A 21,986-nucleotide genomic window follows, 5' to 3' on the forward strand; every position below is an offset into this window, starting at 1 on the left:
CTAGATTTTACATATATAATGTCTTTAATTGCTGTGGTTTCTTGACCAGATGCACGATCAAAGATATGTTAAAATCTGAGTTTCTGTTAGCCTGTGAACCAGCGAAGAATGATGCAATCTAAAGTGAGTCAGCAGTGATGTATTATCAATTCAAAAGACTGTCTCAGAGAGAGAGAAGGAGAGCATTTTGGATGTTGTCTAAAGCTGACAACAACTCACCAGTATTCTGCTTTTGCTCTATATGTGAGTTTATTTAGAACTATGATTGCTCTTGGGAAAAGATAGAAAATAGTAAGTTTAGTCTAGATGTTTTCTATATTTATGTCATAGCTATTCTACAGTAATATTTTAAGCATTTTCCTGTGATGTCTGAACTCTTGACTAGCACTGTGTAGTAAGAATTGCCTTGTGTTTTTATTATTTATTATTAAATTTTTTAGTAAATGCAAATATTCCATGGCTTTTAGAAGCTGAATATTTTATTCTACTGTGCAGTCTGTTCGACTCAGCACAGATAGCAAAAACAGTTGACAGCTAAAAACAGCCAGAATATAAACCAAAGGCTCAAAGTTACAATAAAATATCTCCACAGAAAAGTTTAGAAATATGCTTCCACAGTTAAGCACTTTCACCTAACAGAATGTCAGGCTTCCTCAGAACAAATTAACAATATTTAAAATCCCCTATATAAGTAACCAGCAAATTCCAAAGAGCCATTGGAGTTTGCCTTAATTAACCCAAAACACAATTTTAAAAGAACACACCCTTATTTTCAATTGTCAATGGGAAATACATGTAAAAATACATATAAAAATATATTCAAAGATGGCTGCGATGCTGTAAACACTGCTAAACTGCAGCTCTTCAATTAACCCGAGGAAAATCTCTGATCTGAGTGGATATCAGGAGGTTTAAACATCAAATTGATGATAAAAAGTTGCATTTATACTGACCTAATCTAAAATCAGTTAAAAAAGTGGGAAAAAAAGTATTTATCCATCAGGATTACAAGTGATTACTTTGCTCTGAAGAGAGAAACAAACAAAGGACCATGTGCTTTCTTTATTCTGCCTTTCTGCTTGGGGAAAGAAAAATCTTGCAACAAGGAAGAACCATGGAAACAACTACTACTAAGACAAAGTTGTCAGAACTACAGTCGCCAGTTAAGGATGGAACTGCAAAAAATCAAAGGATTACTATACAGCAGGAACAACAGAAACCAGAAACTAGATCCAGGACTGATCAGCCACTAAACATGGAGGATATCAAACACGCTTTACTACCTATACAGGAAGCTCTAAAGGACTTGACCTCACAAATACAAACATTTGGAGTTTTATGCAATCAATTGCTTCAGAGAATGGACAAAACTGAGACCAGAATTTCTGAAATAGAGGACAAAATTTACATGCTGGAGAAAAAATCAAAGGTATGTGATGTGGATGTACAAGCCATGCAAAATAAACTTATTGATTTAGAAGCAAGGTCTAGAAGAAATAATATTATTATAAGAGGAATCCCTGAAAACATCCAGTATGCAGAGCTAATACCAGCCATAACACAAATATTTGAAATCCTGTTAAATTATGCTGATGGGGTGAAACAGATTGTAATAGAAAGGGTACACAGAGCGCTGAGAGAGGTACAAGCTTCTACTATGCCTAGACCTGTATATGTTAAGATATTGAACTTTCAAGATGTTAGCAAAATACTGTTTACTGCAAAAAAAATGGTGGCTATGTTATGTGGAAAAATGTTAAAATATTTCTGGCTCAAGATTTACCATTACAAGTAAGGCAGGCTAGACAGTCTTTATCTGCTTACTGTAAATTTCTGATTGATAAACAAATTAAATTCCAGATGAAATACCCCAATATGCTTACATTTATGGTGGATGGCACTAAATATTCTGTTTCCAAAAAATCAGGCAAAGAAGTGTTTCTGAAAGTTTTTAAAGTTCTGCCTGCATCAGAGGGCTGAAAAGAACTTCAATTGAGACTGGCATGTTCCTGTAGTCAGATCCAGCATGTATTTTACCTCAAGGCTTTTCTAATCCTTTGTTTCTTCACTAAACTGTTCAGGCCTCTGAAAAAGCAATAAAACTGTTTGTTTATGCTAATCTGAGGGTCTGCTGTCTGGTTTCAAGACTTTTATGGCCTCCAAGGTCTATTTCCATTGTGTGGTAAACAGGAAATGCCTGGATTTCAACTGAGAGTGTCGATTTGGATGTAGTACTTCTTGTGGTCCTGCTGTGAAAGAGGTCCCCCGTTGTGAGTATTTCTGATGGTTTCCTGGCTTGAGAAGACAAAGAGAACTGAAAATAATATGTTAATGTTCTTTTTATAACGAAATAACATTACAGTATGTACTTAAAGCACATAATAGCATGTACTTTTACTATTTTTTCTTCTTTTATAGGTGTGAACCAAAATTGTTTTTTTTTACTATATGCAGTGAGTGGCAGGCACTGTGTAGGGTACAGATTTAAAATGTAGGATGCATTTTTTTTCTCTCTCTCTCCTCTCTTCTGTAAAAAGTTTATGTACATAATGATTGCAACAAAACAGATACGTAAGGTAGGATAAAATAAGTACCCAATCTACTAAAACTTTCCTTTGCACAGTAATAACCTTAGAAATGAGATTTGTTTAACTAATAGTTAAACCAAAGCTGTAGTTAAGTAGCGGTGTTTGGTAGGGAATGTGTAGTTTAGACTTTGATGCAGATATGCTAGAATATATAGGTTGTATGTTTAGGAAATGTTTTAAATGCTATTACCTGAAGTTTTTCAATGTATTGGTGTGTTTAACCTTGTTTATATTTTCTCTTATACAAGACCTATATAAATCCTGGTCCAGGGGTAAAGTAGGTAAGCACTGGTTAGGGACGGGATGTAGGAAATGCTTCCAGATTAGATATAGTGTACAGTCAATACATGTCAATTTGATAATTCCCCTCTTATATTGTAATTTGATACCAAGACCTGCGAATGTGGGAGATGAACTCATGGAATGTTAAAGGGCTCCAGAACTTGAAGAAGAGAAAGCTGTTGCTACACATATTATTACAGGACAAAGCACTGTTTGTATTTCTACAGGAAACACATTTGATGAATGAACAATGGAATGATATTAGAAAAAAGAACTGGATTAGAGAGCTAGTGACATCAGAAGGTAAGACAAACAGTGTGGGAGTGGCTATGATTATCAAAACCCAATACAAAGATAGGATTTTAGACTCCAAAGTGGATCCAAATGGGCGATGGTGTTATGTGATTTTATCGGATAATGCATTTGATAAACCTATCCTATTTTTGAATATATATGCCCCATGTAATGATCAACACAGTTTCATAGCATCATTATATCCAATATTAACACAATATGATGGTTATTATTTTGTTGTGGGTGGGGACTGGAATATCTATCAAAATCCAAAGTTGGATAGGTCTTGTCCACAGAGAGCATTTAATAAGCAGGCCGGGATAGCATTAAATGATTTTAAGGAAGATTTTCAATTATATGACCCTTTTCTTATTCACAAGATATTAATAATGCAAATAAATACACCTTCTATTCACCATGCCACAAAATGTGGGCTAGAATAGATTACTTTTTGATATCTAAAGCACTAACAAATTTAGAACCAGTGGTGGTTATACATACTCGTCATCTATCAGATCACTCAAAAATTTCGTTAAAATTTTCTAAAGATTTAAAAGACACAAGAAGGCATAGGGGTTATAATTGGTCACTCAACCCAAATCTTTTAAGTAAAAAGAGATAGCAGACGGAATTATAAAATATTTGAAAGAATTTACAGATAGCTTGAAGCTCCATAAACATACTCCTGACATTGAATGGGTGACAGCTAAAGCTCAAATTAGAGGATTTCTTATACAAAAAGCCTCAGATTATAAGAAAATTCATAATAGTGATATTCAAAAACTAGAAATAAGAATAAAACAACTTGATAATGAGCTGATTCAGAATTTTAATGCTCAAACTGAGGAGGAAATGTTGAAGCTTCAAAGGGATCTCTTTTTGCTTCATAATAATAAATTAACACTTCAAGAACATAGGTGTTTAGTGAAGTATGCTAATAATGTTCAAATACCATCAAAAGCACTGGCAAGGATTATAAATCAATCAAAACAACTGGATGTATTTCGAAATTCAGTATAACGACACAATACATTCTAAAACTGAGGATATTGTTGATGTTTTGGGAAAATCTATACTAAGGTGTATGAGGGCAAACTGATAGGTCTCTACATAACCAGAATAAAAGTTTTCTGCAAAAAAATTAACTTTCCAGAATTAGAAGAGAGCCTGCAAAGTGACCTGATTAAACCTATTTCTAAAGAAGAAATAGTATATACAATTCAACATATGAAAGCACATAAGTCGCCAGGGCCTGATGGTATTACAGCTGAATTTTACAAAGAGTTTGCTGATAGTTTGGGAAAAGAATTGTCTCATGTATTTAATTATATAACTAAAAATAAAATGAGTGACCCCCACCTCAATGCGTCAAAAACAATTTTCATACATAAAACCAATTCAGATCCCCTTAACCCAGATAATTACAGACCAATGGCACTAATGAATGTGGATATGAAAATTTTAACATCAATTATAGCATTGAGACTAAAGAACATTTTGATATATCTAATTTCTAAGGAACAAGCTGGATTTATGGCAACTAGACAAACTAGCGATAACACACTTACACTGCATAATATGATGACGTATGCTAAACAAAACAACTTTAATATCTATGTTCTTATAATAGATGCCCAGAAAGCATTTGATAGAGTAGACATAAATTTTTTGTTTGATGTGTTACCCTATTTTAACTTGCCCCAAGAATTCATTCAGATACTACAAATATTATATAGTAATCCATACACTACGCTATACATCAATAGGACTTATTCTAACAGAATACAGATTAAAAATGGTACTCGTCAGGGTTGTCCCATGTCCCCCTTATTGTTTAACCTATATCTAGAGCCCCTATTTTTATATATCAAGCAAAATTTGTATCATAATGCACCAATAATTTATAGGAATAAAATATTAATGTCAGCATTCGCCGATGATCTTATTATTTATTGTACAACCCCAATTTCCGACAGTGAAAAGATATTAAAGCTCATAAACGAATTTTCGGTAGTTTCTAATTATAAAATTAACTTACAGAAAACGAATATCTTCCCGTTAAGAACCCCAAAACCTTTTTCATTAATGGCCCTGATGGGGAAGTTAACATGTAAAGGAAATATTAAATATTTGGGTATCAAATTCTACGGATAATAAGGACTTTTATAACAATAATGTTAAACGAGTATGGGAACACATAATAGCTGATTGTGACAGATGGAAGAATTTAAAACTACCGGTATTAGCAAAAGTATTAATAGTGAAAATGAATATACTACCACGAATGTTATACATATTTAGGTCTGCCCAATTATCAATTTCAAAAACAGTTTTTAAACAAATGCATAAAGATCTAGCTAAATTTATCTGGAATCCAAAAAGAACTAGAATATCTTATGAGAAATTAATGACCCCTAAAACAAGAGGAGGACTTGAGCTACCAAACTTTGAAGCATATTATTTGATTGTAAACGCTAATAAAATTTTAAGAATTGCTAATTATGATGTAACGAATACAAAATGGATACCAACTTGGGTGGTCTTGAATCATAAGCATATTTTGGATAGGAAAATAAATCCTAAAGCATTGCCCTTTATGGACAAAATTAGTCTGATAAAATATGGGGTCATGGACCACATAATAACCTGTGTCTCATCTTTGCAAACTTTATTTCAGTCCGTAGATTTATTGCAATATATGATGGTTCTTCAACCTTTCCACAGAAATCCTAATTTTAAACTAAATAATCAGCTGATCGATCTCAGCAAATTTCCATTAATACTTAATCTGACTCTATTTGATGTTTTTAATAAACTTGACTTATCGGCTTTACAAATTAGACAGGAAATGAATCTACCTAGAAGTTACATTGTTATAATGAGACAAGTTAAAGAACTTGCCTTGAGCTACTTTAGGAACTTTAAACCTGCAGCTGGATTTGTGGATAAGTGCTCTGAATTGTGGCAAGCTATCCAACAAGACACTAAATTTATAGCAACTGCATACAAATTAATTAAGGATTTGAAATTTCAGGACAAAATTTTGCTTTCAGAGTATTGGGTAAACAAAGTAACAGTAACAGACAATCAGATATTAAAAGCAATTGATATAACTAGGAAATCAGTTTCTTTTCAAAAACTGATGTACACGCAATTGATGATTTGGAACAATGCATATTACACACATCTTAGATTACATAAATTTAACCCTAGGAATTCTCCAATTTGTCCATACTGTGCAGATCAAACAGCGGATCTTCTTCCTATGTTCTGGAGTTGTAACTGTATATAAACTTTGGAACTCTCTTAAAGTACAACTGCAAAAGATGGGTTATCAAAGTTCTACACTGTCATGGGAATTTATGATTCTACACATTCCTCCAAGAGAGCTTTCCAGATCGCAAACTATTATTTGTATGAATATTTTTTTGCTGATGAAACTCTATATAGCCACAAATTGGCTAGAACCACATAAGACATCATGGAATAATTTTAAGCTTGTGGCTATAAAACATATACTAGCACATAAATTACTTCTGAAACAAACTAACAAAAATATTAATAACCTGAAAATATGGGAAAAGCTCTTCAATATTATATTAGCATGATGCTGATTTTAGGAATATATTAAATATAGGAAGCATTTCATGTAGATATTGTATAAATGGTTTGTAGTAGTTATAGTGTATTATGTGTGTGATGTTTATTGTATTTTTGTAATGTTTTTGGAAAATATATTTCAATAAAAATTTATTATGGAAAAAAAAATACATGTAAAAATATATATAAGATTTAGATATAAACATATTATACCTTGAACATATTCTGCCCCTTTTAAAATGTTTACATAAATCAATGTTCTTACACAACACAATTAACCAATAAATCCATTACCTTATAACTGGATCATTTATAATTTTGCTGATGTCAGCTTCAGGATATTACTAATGCTAAAATAATCATTCAACTCTGCCGGCTTACCAGCCTCCAACTTAATCTGCCAAAACAATTCTCTATATTCGAGTTTGGGTTCCCAATTATCCCCATGGGCATCAGATGTAACGTGCTCTATAACCATAAACTTTAACTTATAGACAGAGCATACTTGTGAATGCTTAAAATGTGTACCAGTTTCTTTTTCTTTAAAAATATCATATGTATGTATGTTTGTACATCCTCCTTCTGAGATTCCTCTTCATCTTTCCAACACAAAAAATGGAACATGATTCACACACTACCAAATAAACTACCCCTAAAGTATTACAAGTGTAGTATCCATTACTTTTCACTCTATACATCATTGCTGTTAACATCACCTCCTCTTTATCTATAATGTGCTTGCACTGATTGCACATCCCACATTTGTAGGTACCCATCTTATTTTTTACTTTATTGTAGTTCACCATTCCCCTTTCAAACCTTTCTTTTAGGTTCATGTCCCTCCTTCTAATAAATTGGGATGTATCAGGTACCAGGTTCTTAATTTCATCCTGCATTTTCAAAATTCCCCAATGTCTCCTAATAATACCCTCTATCTCTGTAGAAGTATTAGAAAACATATAAATAAAAGCATTTTCATATTCTACCTGAGTGTGATTATGTTTTGTTTCAGTATCACCACCTTTTCCTAACAATGGACCATACTTAACTTGCCTGTCTCAAACAACTTCATCAATTAATCCATTCACCAAATTTATTGGATATTCCCTCTGTGCTAACAGTCCCTTAATAAATTCTAGTTCCTGATGGAACACCAGGGATTCACTACACATTCTTAAGGCTCTAATTAACTGCCCCTTCACAATACCCTTTTTCTGGAAATTAGGGTGTCCTCTCCCATAGTGTAAATATTACTTGGAAAAATCCTTATATAATGTCACATCCAAATAATTTATTTCATCTAAACAGGCTATGCGTAAATCTCAAAAAGGTGGTTGTTTTGTTAATATAGGTTAGGAAAGAGGTCAATTCATCCAAGGACCCCTGCCATAATAAACAAATATCATCCAGAAATCTGGTATAATAAGTTATATTCCTATACCATGCAGTATTCATAATATACCTCTTTTCCCAATAATATAGCACCAAATTGACATATGTGGGGCACAAGCCACCCCCAAAGCCAATCCACATTCCTGCCTATAATATTCACCATTAAAAAACATGTAATTATTTGTCAATATTGTTTCCATAAACTCAGTAATCAAATTAATCATAGTATCATCCAAATACTTAACCTCAGATAATACTTCATGAAACCACTCCAAACCTGTATTATGTGGGATGCTAGGAAATAATTCTACAACATCCACTGTCACCAAATATACTGCATTTGTCCCCCATGATATTTCTTAAAATAATCCCAAGAATCATTGGTTATGTGTTTTAATGATTCCAGAAACTTTTTCAAGTAATGGTCCACAAATATGGCCAAAGGTTCCATTATAGAGCCAGTCCCTGATACTATAGGTCTAAAGGATAAACTCTCAATACCTTTATGTGTTTTGGGTATTCCAAATATTATTGGAATATGTGGCTTCCCCACATACAAAAATTGTATGCATTTTTGTCCACTGCCTCTTGTAACAGGTGGTCTTTTAAATAGTAATGAATTTTGGCATATGCAATATTTATTTCATTCTTGGATGCTACACTGTATTTTACCTAGTCATTCAAAATCTCAAACATCTTTGCTTCATAATCTACCATGTACATTAACACAACCCCACCCTTATCAAGTTTCATTATCCCTAAAATTATTCTGACATTACTCCTCTATCAAATCTTCTTCAGCTTGGGTTAAGTTCTTCATCACATCCCTTTTCATGTTTAATTTCCTTTTGTCTTTTTCTACAAGTTCTTCAAAAACTTTCAAAACCAGAATAAGTAGGTGATTAAAAGTGCTTGTTCTCACCAACACTTGTTTGTCCCTCCTTTTCCCTTTAAACATCAAGTTTAGATTCAACTTTTTCAAAAACATTTTTACATCCACTAAGGTATTTACCAGACCCAGGGGCCTAGTAGCTACAAACAGAAAACCTTTAGTAAATAAGGTAAAACGTTCATTCATAGTCTCAAAAGCAGTGTAATTAAAACTATTAAAGTTACCTTTTGTAACTTTTTTACACCTTTCAGTAATAATAATTCCACTCAGAGCCTCTGTGTCTTTCAATGTTGCATGTATTGTCCTCTCCCTTGACTGTTGTTCCTCATAAAATTCATGTGGTTGTTGCTCCATCCTCTCCCCCTGCCCCCCCCCATACTTGATTGTACTGGTTGTAATTGCTGAATTGTCCCTGTACTTGATTGTACTGGTTGTATTGATGAATTGTCCCTGTTTTTGTGCAATTCATTCACTTCTCAATGGGGGCTCTTCTAAAGGGTGGGTATGGGTACTGCTAGAAATTCTATTTTCTTGGATAAATACCTCCTCATTCAAATTCTCCCCTTCAGCTAGACCATACTTAAAGGTTCTCTTTGGGGGTGGTATGCTTTCCCTTCCTTATATTCCATTAAATCCCGCTGTCATTTTTTTACCTTTCTAATTAACACATTATCACAGTGTGAATCAATTTCTTTATATACAGCACTGTACTTCATTTTTTCAACATTGAAAAGATGATCTACGGTGATTCTGTTGTATAAAACATTAACTTTTTTCATCACAGTTTCCCTTTGCAGTTCATAGTTTCTAATCATAAGTTTTAAAAGTTCAATTCCAAATTTATTAAATAACTCTAATAACTCCTTGTGAAAAATATTATTTGTTTCAACATTATTAGGGTACTTATAGAACCACAGCCCCTTTAGTACCCATTCCACTGCAACACATTCAGTTAAATAGTCTATTTCAAGCTGCAATGTTTTTAAAGTCAACAGTTTCTCCTTAAATACGTTTAACAGGTCGCTAAATGTCTCATGTACTTGAGGTCTATCCTCAGTGAAATTAAATCTCTTCCCGGTCCAATTCTTGAATATAAAATCTGTTCAGTTCATTTCTTGACTGCTACTGAATGAATTACAAGCTTCAGTAGCTCCCTCATCTGTCCAGTTCCCGTCTGATTGGTTGACAAAATAGAACTGCTGATGGCATCACGTAGTTGTTGCTGGTTACCTGGTAACCCAGAAAATTCATTCCTTATTAACATGGTTTTTTCGATGCAATCTGGTTAAAATTTCAAGCATTTTGTTAAATTCCCCTGTAGTCCAAGGGGAATTGTCATTAATGTCCTCCTGGTCTTTAAAGACACTAGGTGGGTCTTTCAAGGACAAATTATGCGCTCCTTCGGTCATGGTGCCAAAACAGAAGACCAAAAAATCACCAAGCAGAAAACCAGTAAAAGGAAAGACTCCATGGCTTTTAGAAGCTGAATATTTTATTTCACTGTGCAGCCCGTTTGACTCAGCACAGATAGTGAAAATGGTTGACAGCTAAAAACAGCCAGAATATATACCAAAGGCTCACAGTTACAATAAAATATCTCCACAGAAAAGTACAAAAATATGCTTCCACAGTTAAGCGCTTTCACCTAACAGAATGTCACGCTTCCACAGAACAAATTAACAATATTCAAAGTCCTCTAACCAGCAAATTCAAAAGAGCCAATGAAATTTGCCTTAATTAACCCTTAATTAACCCAAAACACAATTTTAAAAGAACATGCCCCTATTTTTAATTGTCAATGGCAAATACATATAAAATACATGTAAAAAATGCACATAAGATTTACATATTAACATATTATACCTTGAACATATTCCGCCCCTTTTAAAATGGTTAAATAAATTAGTGTTATTACACAACACAATTAACCAATAAATCCATTACCTTATAAATGGAACATTTATAATTTTTAAAACTTTCAACTGTTGCTGTTTTGTGTAGAGATTATTTAAGCTCTAGAGTACATTGCATGTATATAGTGATACTGTACAAACCATTCCAATAAGCCTTAAAAGTTCTGGTCACACTTACTAACTGGATAATAATATTGCACAGTAATAACTGGACACCCTTTTGGAAGGGCCTTATTGGTAGCTGATACATAGGTGTTCTGGTGGCAGTGGATTACTACCTTATAGCCTGGACAGAAGGGGCACACCTAGTGAACTTGAGCCAGCCTTCCCCAAAGTGTCTGTGTGGTTGTATATAAATCATATCTCAAAGTGTGTGTGTGTGTGTGTGTGTGTGTGTGTGTGTGTGTGTGTGTGTGTGTGTGTGTGTGTGTGTGTGTGTGTGTCAGCTACCTGGGCAGGGACACAGAGCACTGGTTGGACCGAGGGAGTGCTGGGAGGACTTGGGTTGGAACCCTGGCTAAGGAATCCACTGTATAGCTGTGCCAATGGGAAGTCTTACTGGGGATCTGGAGAGAAAGGGAGAAACCAGCCCCAGACTTACTGTGATCTCTGTGTGCTATAAGAGAAAATGTACTTTACTGTGTGTATTTGTTATCCTTCCCAATGTAGACACCCCTTACTTGTGTTAGTGGTGACGATTGAGGCTCCTTGATTACTGGGCTAGGGCACGGGCATCACAATACATATGCAGCTGTCCAAGAAATGGCCATATGTGTGAGGATTAGACCCAGGATACTGGGGCCCAGTAGGATGGTTAAATATTTGTGAAGGAGAGTTAACATTTATAATGTCAAAGAAGTGCTTGGCATACTGACCATTGGCAGTGTAGGTCAGTCAGTTTACTGATGGATGGTTATGGTCCCCTGGTAGAAAGGTCTCGGGCTTAATGGGAATTTCAGTTAATGTGTTAAGATGGCTATCATGCCTGAAAGGGGACATAGAGGGTGTTCTTTAGGTGGTTATGAAGTGGTAATTAGTCTTGTTTAGGTTGATTTGGACTTCTAGAAGTTCACATGTGTTGTGCCAAGGAATCTGTTATGAGATGATAATATCCTTGACAAATAGTGATACTCCCGCACAATTGCCATTGTGTCTGAAGTTGTGATAGGCATTATACACAGGAATAGAGGGAGTATTTTATTGCTTTGAAACTTTGTTTCTGTAGCTATACATATATGAATGTATTCAAGTTGTAGGAAAGCCTCAAGTTCGGACATTTTTAACACTCGTGTTATTGAGTAGAGCCTCATTAATGTAATCCAAATTAGAATTTACTAGGTTGGAAGGTCCATCATATGGACTCTGCCTAAAAAAGGCACTATCCAGATAGGAAATGCTTTAGCAAGAATGTGAATACCTTGGTAAGAGAAGTGAGGGTAATCCCTGGCAAAGTAGGAAGAGCTGTCAACAATCACATCCCAAGCTGACACATACTGCCCCCCAGAATGAGACCCACAACTTAGCTGATTATTAAAGCCAATTATCTTGTCTTTGAATCTCAGCATCATTACAGGTGATAGCAAAGTACCACTCAAAAACTAGTCTCCTTCCTGCCTGAGTCATAAGCAATGCTGAGATCAATCATATTCTTCTGCATGTCCCTCTGAATAGAGTATCTAAAGTTGTCCACCTCCATGGAGACCACTATCGGGTCACAATCATATTAGTCAGAATGGAGAGATCTAAGATCCTAGACCCTGGCTCCATAAAGATAGCTGCCACCTTATTCTTATCCAACCTAGTGAGTGTGGTGTCCGCATGCCTTACAATAGTGTAATCTATTACCAAAGCATTAACTTAGTTTGATGCAGTCTCAGTGAGTCATAAGGGTATGAATATCTTCCTTGTAACTCTTAGAAATACGTGTTTTTTTGTTAAATGAAATGTAAGCATATTGTAAACTTTCAGTAGTTACTTCATACTACTAACTTCTACCAGTCAGAGACCTCAAATGTTATTTCATAGAGAAAATAACTCCCAGAGTAATAGTAAGTCTTCCTTACAGAACTAGGCACTGAAGTATGCTTGATCATTATATGGCAGTACTGAAAATCTCTGATAGCTTACTTGGACTACTGGATCATTTTCATTCCCATATTTAAACATCTCTACACAAGTCCAGATCTTTTGGTGGGTATCAACATGCTGGCTGTGAGGTCTTTATAGTCACATTTTATAACATTAAAACAGTGACATGAGGACAACCTTACCGCATGCCTCTTTCAAGTTACACTTTCATGGAACTACACACGTCCATCTCATTTATTTTCTAAATCACCGATCCTGGTAAGAGTCACATTTGTGGCAAGGGCTGCAGGGAGATATGTTTATCCCTTTTAGCTTCTCATAGCAGATGCAGCAATGTTAAAAGCATTGCTAGCATTTCCATTACAGTTAAATTTCTGGAGAACCAATGAATAAAGAAGTAGTGCTCTGACTTTCTCTTAGATGTTCTCCAGATTTCTATTCTGTGCATTTAAGTAAACATGCTAACTCCGCAGAAACACAAGCATGAGCTAAAGAAAAAAGAAGCCCACACACATCACTGTTGGTGCACTAGTAGGAACTGCACTGGTAGTGATTTTTAATTACTCATGCACGAGACTTGTAATTTCAGACACAAATACAAATATAACTAATGCACCATAACAGCTGGCAATGACAGTTGAGATTACCCCATGATGTTCTCTGCTTTGAACAATGGAGAGAATCATGTGTGACCATCTCTGGTGAAAGGAAAGTGGTCCAGAAAAAAAAGATGAGACATATGTAAGGAAAGGTACTGGTGGAATATAAGTTTTATATTGAAGCAGAGATTACAATGGGACAGTAAAGGGAGGATGGAGTTAAATTGTACAGGGTGGTTAAAATGACATTGGTGAACAGTAGAAGTGTACTAGTGTCTCTTGTTTTAAGGTATTTCAATTCCATTCAGTAGCATTGGTACTGTAAACTCCAAGCTACAGCAAGGCAATTTCTTTATAAATAAGAAAAAAAAATGATATGGGAATGATAAATGAACAAAAGAAATGATGTAGCATACATGATGCAGAACTGTTAATACAGTTTTTCTAGTTGTACATTAAATATTTCCAAGGTACTCCTAAACATTTCAGAAACATTTTTTTTTTATTTTAGGCATTGCTGCATTCCTTGTAAATAACCTAATGCTGACCAAATTTCTCAAACATATTGCTACTGTATTCTCAAAATACTGTACTTTTGTCTTGTATATATTTGTATTGTATATTTCTCTCTGTTTTTGTTCTGTATCTTATAACTTGAATTGTAAGTTTTTTTCTTATTTTTTTAATTAATTTTCTGGAACTTTTCTCCTTGGGTTTCCACTGAAAAAGGGCTCTCTGGTACCAGTCGGACTAACCCAGTTAAATGTAAAAATAAATAAAAATAAACACATAAACAGCTGCATTAATAAACTACTTACCTTGTTCATTTCCAGCAACTGTGTTCCCCTTAATACTAACATCTACATGTGTCTGATTCAGAGTTATGATGTCATTTGAAAACTGTTGTTTGGTTATCACCTCCAGGCTCACTTCTGAAACAAAATTACATATGTAGAGAGTTTCAGCAATCCTTAAAATAATAATTCAATAATCTTTTCAGATGTGTGAAAAATTTAAAGATATGTGCATAGATAACCTGAATGTGATATCTTACCTGCCAGTTTTTAATTTTGTTTCTCTCTATATTTATTTATTTTTCACTTGGTCAGTTTGCAGTTCTAGTAATGAATGTATGCTGTTATACATGTTATACCAGTAGAAATGAAAAGTGCTGATATATATAAATGTACTGAGAAGTCAGAAGACACATGGTATATACATCTGTTTATTCTAATACTGCAAAGTGTGAGGCAAGGACAGATGGGTTTGCATACATTGTTCATGTTCCTCACATACATCACAACATTCTTATGCTGCTCTTTGCCTCTCTCACAGCTGCCATTCTCCATTGGGGTCAGATTTTATTAACAAATTAAACCATCTTCTCACTGTAAAAATGCATCCTGGCTCCCTTCATTAGGGGAAACACAGATGTCATTATTAGTCTCCTGTTATAAGTTTGAAGATGATAATATACAAACAATCTTTTTGGTTTTAATAACTGTTTGACTTTTAGTGATGATTACATTAATATACAAAAACTACTTTGTATTCAGATACTGTCAAAGTTTTACAATTATAGAGAAAAGATAATATATGCCTGTACACAATATAGATAACAACTAATAAATGGTAAACGACCTTAGCAGCATATTCACTTTTTGTATGAAAAATATATCTGCTGTCGGTATATACACATTTTCATATTCATGTTAAAGTAGTCCAACCTTTTATTTTATTCTACATGCCTTTGCTCTTATTACTTTATTAATTTTTAAATATTATAGAATTCTCAAATGTAGCTTTAGCTAATCATCCTTCATGCATGCTAATGGTTTTCCTATCACATATTTCCATTCTTTCTCTCTAGTTGTTTAAGAATAGAGGACAGTTCTCTAAAGGATAGCCTTCTTTATTCAACCACCTGTTATGATTTTTCTCCTCCCCCTCCCTTTTCCCAATTGTTAATTAACTTACCCTCTCTATAGAGCCTGTCTGGAATCATATTCCAGATTTGTACGACTTGCATATGTTGGCCCCAAATATAGGATAATTTCTTTAGATAAAGACAGTTTTCCATACCTTTTCCCAATTCATTGAACTTATATGTGCTTATCCCTACCCTCTCTGTCTTTATCCATCTTTGTTCCAAATAATTTTGGTCGCTTCTCCTTTGTAAATGTAATGTTTTTTATATATTATACTCTCTCTAATCTTTTCATGTTTTCTGCTGTTACGTTTCCCTACCCGATTTACTTTGTTATGCAAATATTACACAGTTATGAATTCAGTCACTGATTTTATGATTATTCCATAAATGTCTTTTATACTTCAAAAATTATAAAAAATGAGACTGTTTCTATTTCCTAAATCTTATTACATAATGATCTTTACCCATACAATTTCTCTGCCTCCTTCCATAAGTGAACATTCTGTGTACTTATTATTTTTAAGATTTTATTATTGTGTCACGTTGGTAGGTATTATCCATCTCCCCTCAAAAATCCAGCAACAAATATACATTCCTATCTTTAGCTGTTATCTCACAATAGCTCTTTGTCAGTGGATGGGACGAAAACAGAGCTGAAGTATGTGTGGGAGTTTATTAGACAGGTAGTGTTGGGAGTGACTGTGTATTTGATTATGTGTATAGCTGTCTGTGTAACTGTGTGACTGCCTGTGAGTTCAGAGTAGGGGTTAGTTAAGGGGTAGGACAGGCTTGTGTGGGTCTTTGTGTGTGTGTGTGTGTGTGTGTGTGTGTGTGTGTGTGTGTGTGTGTGTGTGTGTGTGTGTGTGTGTGTGTGTGTGTGTGCATGAATGGGTAATGTGACTGTGAGTACAATGAGTGTATGTGTGCATGTGTGCTTCGGTGCATCATGTGTGTCTTTGTGTATATCTGTACATACATGGGGATGTACAAGCCAGTGCATTTGTTTGTGCCGGTCCCAAGCCTGGATAAATGGGGAGGGTTGTGTCAAAAATGGCATCCGGTATAAAACTTCACCAAATCTTTTCATGCAGTCACCAGTTAATATTTCCATACCGGATCGGTCGAGGCCTGGGTTAACAATGACTGCCTCCAGTACTGTTAGCCAACAGTGTGCTAGTGGAAACTGGGCTACTGTTGGCCGAAGGAGGAGAAGAGGCAGAAGGCATGGCCTAAGGCAGGAAGAGAGAAGAAAGGCTAGGACTATGGTAGTGAGGGTCGGAACTTTGAATGTTGGCACTATGACATCGTATAGGGAGAGAGCTAGCTGATATGATGGACAGAAGGAAGGTTGGTATATTGTGTGTGCAAGAGACCAGATGGAAGGGGAGTAAGGCTAGGTGTATCGGAGGTGGGTTCAAATTCTTTTATGATGGTGTAGATGGGAGGAGAAATGGCATAGGAGTTATTCTGAAGGAAAAGTATGTGAAGAGTGTTTTGGAGGTGAAAAGAGTGTCGAATAGAGTGATGTTTATGAAGCTGGAAATTGATGGTGTAATGATTAATGTTGTTAGTGCATATGCTCCACAAGTTGGGTGTGCAATGGACGAGAAAGAAAAATTTTGGAGTGAATTGAATGAAGTGATGATGACTGTACCCAAGGGTGAGAGAGTGGTGATTGGTGCAGATTTAAATGGGCATGTTGGTGAAGGAAGCAGTGTGGATGAGGAAGTGATGGGTAGGTATGGTGTTAAACAAAGGAATGCAGAAGGTCAGATGGTAGTGGATTTTGTGAAAAGGATGGATATGGCTGCGGTGAATACGTATTTTAACAAGAGGGAGGAGCATAGGGTGACATACAAGAGTGCAGGAAGATGCACACATGTGGATTATATCTTATGTAGGAGGGCCAGTTTGAAGGAGATTGGAGACTGTAAAGTGGTGGCCGGAGAAAGTGTAGTTAGGCAGCATAGGATGGTGGTTTGTAGGATGACTTTGGTGATCAAGAAGAGGAGGATGAGTGTGAGGGCAGCCCCAAGGACCAAATGGAAATTAAAAAAGGGTAATTGTGAGGTGGAGTTCAGGGATGAGTTAAGATAGGCACTGGGTGGCAGTGAAGAGTTACCACATAGCTGGGCAACTACAGCAGAGCTAGTAAGGGAGACGGCTAGAAAGGTGCTTGGTATCACATCGGGACAGAGGAAGGATGACAAGAAAAACTGGTGGTGGAATGAGGAAGTACAGAAGAGTATACAGGCAAAGAGTTTGGCAAAGAAAAAGTGGGATTGTCAGAGAGATGAAGAAAGTAGACAGGAGTATAAGGAGATGAGGTGCATGGCAAAGAAATAGGTGGCGAAGGCTAAGGATAAGGCATATGAAGAGTTGTATGAAAGGTTGGACACTAAGGAGGGAGAAAAGGACCTGTACCAATTGGCTAGACAGAGGGACTGAGCTAGGAAAGATGTGCAACAGGTAAAGGTGATAAAGGATAATGAGGGAAACATACTCACAAGTGAGGAGAGTGTGTTGAGGAGATGGAAAGAGTACTTTGAGGGGTTGATGAATGAAGAGAATGAGACGGAGAGAAGGTTGGATGATGTAGGAATAGTAAATCATGAAGTACAATTGATTAGCAAGGAGGAAGTAAGGATAGCTATGAGGAGAATGAAGAATGGAAAGGCTGTTGGCCCAGATGACATACCCATGGAAGCAGAGAGGTGTTTAGGTGAAATGGCAGTGGAGCTTTTAACCAGATTGTTTAATGAAATCTTGGAAAGTGAAAGGATGCCTGAGGAATGGAGAAAAAGTGTTTTGGTACCAATTTTTAAGAATGAGGGTGATGTGCAGAGCTGTAGTAACTGCAGAGGAATTAAATTGATCAGTCACAGCATGAAGTTATGGGAAAGAGTAGTGGAAGCTAGGTTAAGAAGGGATGCGATGATTAGTGAACAGCAGTATGTTTTCATGCTGGGAAAGAGCACTACAGATGCATTGTTTGCTCTGAGAGTGTTGATGGAGAAGTACAGAGAATGTCAGAAGGAGTTGCATTGTGTTTTTGTAGACTTGGAGAAAGCAAATGACAGGGTGCCTAGAGAGGAGTTGTGGTATTGTATGAGGAAGTCAGGAGTGTCAGAGAAGTATGTAAGAGTGCTACAGGATATGTAAGGATCTGTGGATTATGAGGGCAGGGACAAAAAATAACGAAAGACACTGGCGACATTCTGACAGCTCAGGGGCGGTTGAGAGTTATGTTGATATATGTATATGAATGTGTACATGTGTGTGTGGGAGAGTGAATGATGGGGATTGTCTGTATCAATGAAATTCAAGGGCTGAGGAGGGTGCAGATTTGAATAAAATATAGTGAAGAGAGATTCAGAGACATGCAAATTAGCTGATAATGAGGTATTTCTACATTGTAGCTAATATGTCTCTGAACTTTAAATTCTCATATCATGTAATTGGCACACTTTTGGCCATATCTCTTATTACCATCAGTGGGGTTCTTTCTAAATCTTTGGGCTAGTATGAGGATAGAACAAGCAGCCTTCTGATTTTCCTGGTATTAAAGGTGAGTGTGCAATGGTTAGTAAGCTACTAACCCTGATGTTTTGATAATCCATTAATTCAGTCTTCCTCAAATGTTTCCTATTTCTTCAGCAGGGTTATGTAGCGAGCGCGCACACACACACACACACACACACACACACACACACACACACACACACACACACACACACACACACACACTCAGACACACCAAACCTTTCAACTACCTTCTGGGAACTGAACTGGCTGATTGTGCACTACGAACAGCAATGATAACTGCTGCAGCTGACTGTGTGTGTGTGTGTGTGTGTGTGTGTGTGTGTGTGTGTGTGTGTGTGTATACATACATGCCTCATTACATACTCATCTTATCAGATACAGTCCTAAAATGCCAGGTACAAAATAAGACAGTATGAGTAACATTATATATTTCATCAAGCATGTAATGATCATGCATTTACTTATACATTCATGACTACTGAAAATATTGGGCTCCAGTAGCCTAATGGATAAGTCAGTTGAGTCCCATCTGGAGTTATATTTAATTTTCATTCATAAATATTAATATATGCCTATGCAGCATCTGAATTTAACATTCTATTCATTGTCATATTAACTGGCTTTTTCACATCAGTTCTCTGCCTCTTTCCTATTATACTTTACCACTAAGTGAAATAATTCTAATACTATATACAGGAAATCCTTACCAAATGAGTCCGTTTTTTTATACATAGGCTTCTTCAATTTATGTGCAAGGAGCATTATCATATTTTCCATAGCACCCAAGAAGGCAGCAAAGCATTTTTTACCATTTGTTTCTTTCGCACATTCCTTCGAGCAATTGTCAAAAACTGAAAACAGATCCTGTAAAAGTGCAATGATATTAATACAAGAGTTTAGTGAGATATTATGGTAGCACAGAAATTTAGCAAGATGCCTAGAATGCTGCATTTAAACACTGTTCTTATGTTTATTAGTCAATCAGCTTTTATTTCTAAGGTACTTTTTGTATCTTTAAAACACCTTCAAGTTAATATGCTAATACTAGGGAACAGTGATGCAGATACAAAATATTTTAATTTTCACACTCTTGGATATTCAAAAATGCTACAAAAGTGATTATAAAATGTATTCATTTACAGTCTGTTAAATAAGTGAACCAATTCCACCTTTTCAGCAATAACTCAGAATAAAGGCCAAAAAGACACATAAAATATAAGAAATTTTGAAGTTAAAAGGATTCAAAATTCTCACTCTCACAACTCTGATAGGTTGCCAGGTCCAAACTGGATAGTTAGTAGTAGACATGATTCTGGGAAAATGTCTATGATCTGATTGTGAAGAAAAAGACTCTGTGGCTTCAGTAAGACTTAGTGTTTTCAATGATTTATTTCAATTTTTTCTCATACACCCACATACTGCCTCCTCTTGATAAGCAGTATAGTTAGTGCTGTTCTGTGCTTTCAGTTGCAGCCTGCCTCTCTTTGTCTCTTGAGATAGCTATCTTACCTGTAACCCCCTTAAGTTATGTTCTAATGACAGTGAAATAAAAAAGAATGACCATAGTAATGTATTTAAGTCTGTTCCATCACGCATATTCTGATTTCATCCCATATCATTGACCATTTCATTGTGGTCATAGAACTGGTCCTTGCTTTCAAGTTTCACAGAAGAATAGTAGGCTAATGATGCAAGGAGACTTTTTAAGTCTAGTTGTGCTCCCAATAAAATTTAATATGCATTGTTTCTCAAAGATTTTGTATGGAGTATATATACTTAGGCTTGGGTGGTTGAGCATTTACATGATTCATATCTGACTAGTATAGACACAGGGGTCAGACCAGGGGCATATTTACAGTTCCCCATCCACTGATACAGGTTTCACTTGAATAGGTGCGGGAAAGAACTCTGCTTCTCATGGATGGGAAGCCTGTTCTAAAACATGGGGAGCCTCTGAGATACATAGCTATCCCTAAAGCATGACCTATTTAAGTTGTTGGTGGCCTTTAGGTCCCTGGATCTGGTGTTTCTGATGCTAGTAGTTTTATATATGTGTGACATGACTCTTAGGGCTGATCACAGGATGCTTTGTAGGCCATGCTTTCATACACAGACTGCAACTCTCCTGAAAAACCGATGACCAGACCACTTCAGGAAATGCTGTATGATGTGTGATATTGAAGAAAGAAAATCAATGATGGCCACAGTAATGCATTTCAGCTTCCTGTTGAAATTTATAACTGTTCTCAGCAATTGCTCTCACCAAAGTCAATGCATTAATAAATAAAAAGAAAAAAATAATAGATCACAGCTGTGCACTATATATTCTGTTTTAACCACTACAGCAGATATATCTGGGGTTCTGGTAGAATTTAAAGCTATAAATATTGTCAGGACAGTATTTAAAACTATAAATATATGGGAACATTTATTTTAATATTATAATATTTCAATCCTTGTTTTAGATACCATATGTTTACTGCTATTTTCTGACACTGAAAAACAAATTATGTACTGACTATAATGTTCCATCTGTGTTGCCCATTTTCATTCTTCCTCAACAGATGGGTTTAGTTCTGACTCTTGGATCTGACGCAGCCATTGCTACATCCAGTGGTAACCAAAAACTCTTAAGCTTGTCCCTTTCCTAAAATGCACCAACCCTGAGTACCTCAGATCTTGTTTGTTGAATTTATAAGAAAGAAAAGTAATTAACATGAAGAAAAACAACTATATATGGACCTCAGTAGATAAAGGGCAATGATGTCCGGCTTGGGACTCATTTGACCAGATGTCCATGATCAGAAGGGATGGGGGCTGGTGAGAGGGAAGTTGAGGAAAAATGAAAATGGATAACACAGA

The 21,986-nt window shown here is 35.7% G+C and overlaps 1 protein-coding gene across 1 annotated transcript in view; it reads right to left on the reverse strand.

Annotated features, from left to right (window-relative positions):
* LOC122806200 (adhesion G protein-coupled receptor E5-like) overlaps positions 1–21,986 on the reverse strand; it is a 758,119-nt gene that overhangs the window by 138,856 nt on the left and 597,277 nt on the right. The window contains exons 4-5 of the mRNA XM_044076430.1: positions 19,832–19,988; positions 14,467–14,580 (exon numbers count right to left, since the gene is read on the reverse strand). Of these exons, the coding sequence (XP_043932365.1) occupies positions 14,467–14,580; positions 19,832–19,988 (271 nt within the window). The remainder of the gene's footprint in view (positions 1–14,466; positions 14,581–19,831; positions 19,989–21,986) is intronic.

Source organism: Protopterus annectens, chromosome 7.part0, assembly GCF_019279795.1.
Source record: "Protopterus annectens isolate FY-2018-M chromosome 7.part0, PAN1.0, whole genome shotgun sequence".
In the NCBI taxonomy this organism is placed as follows: Eukaryota; Metazoa; Chordata; order Ceratodontiformes; family Protopteridae; genus Protopterus; species Protopterus annectens.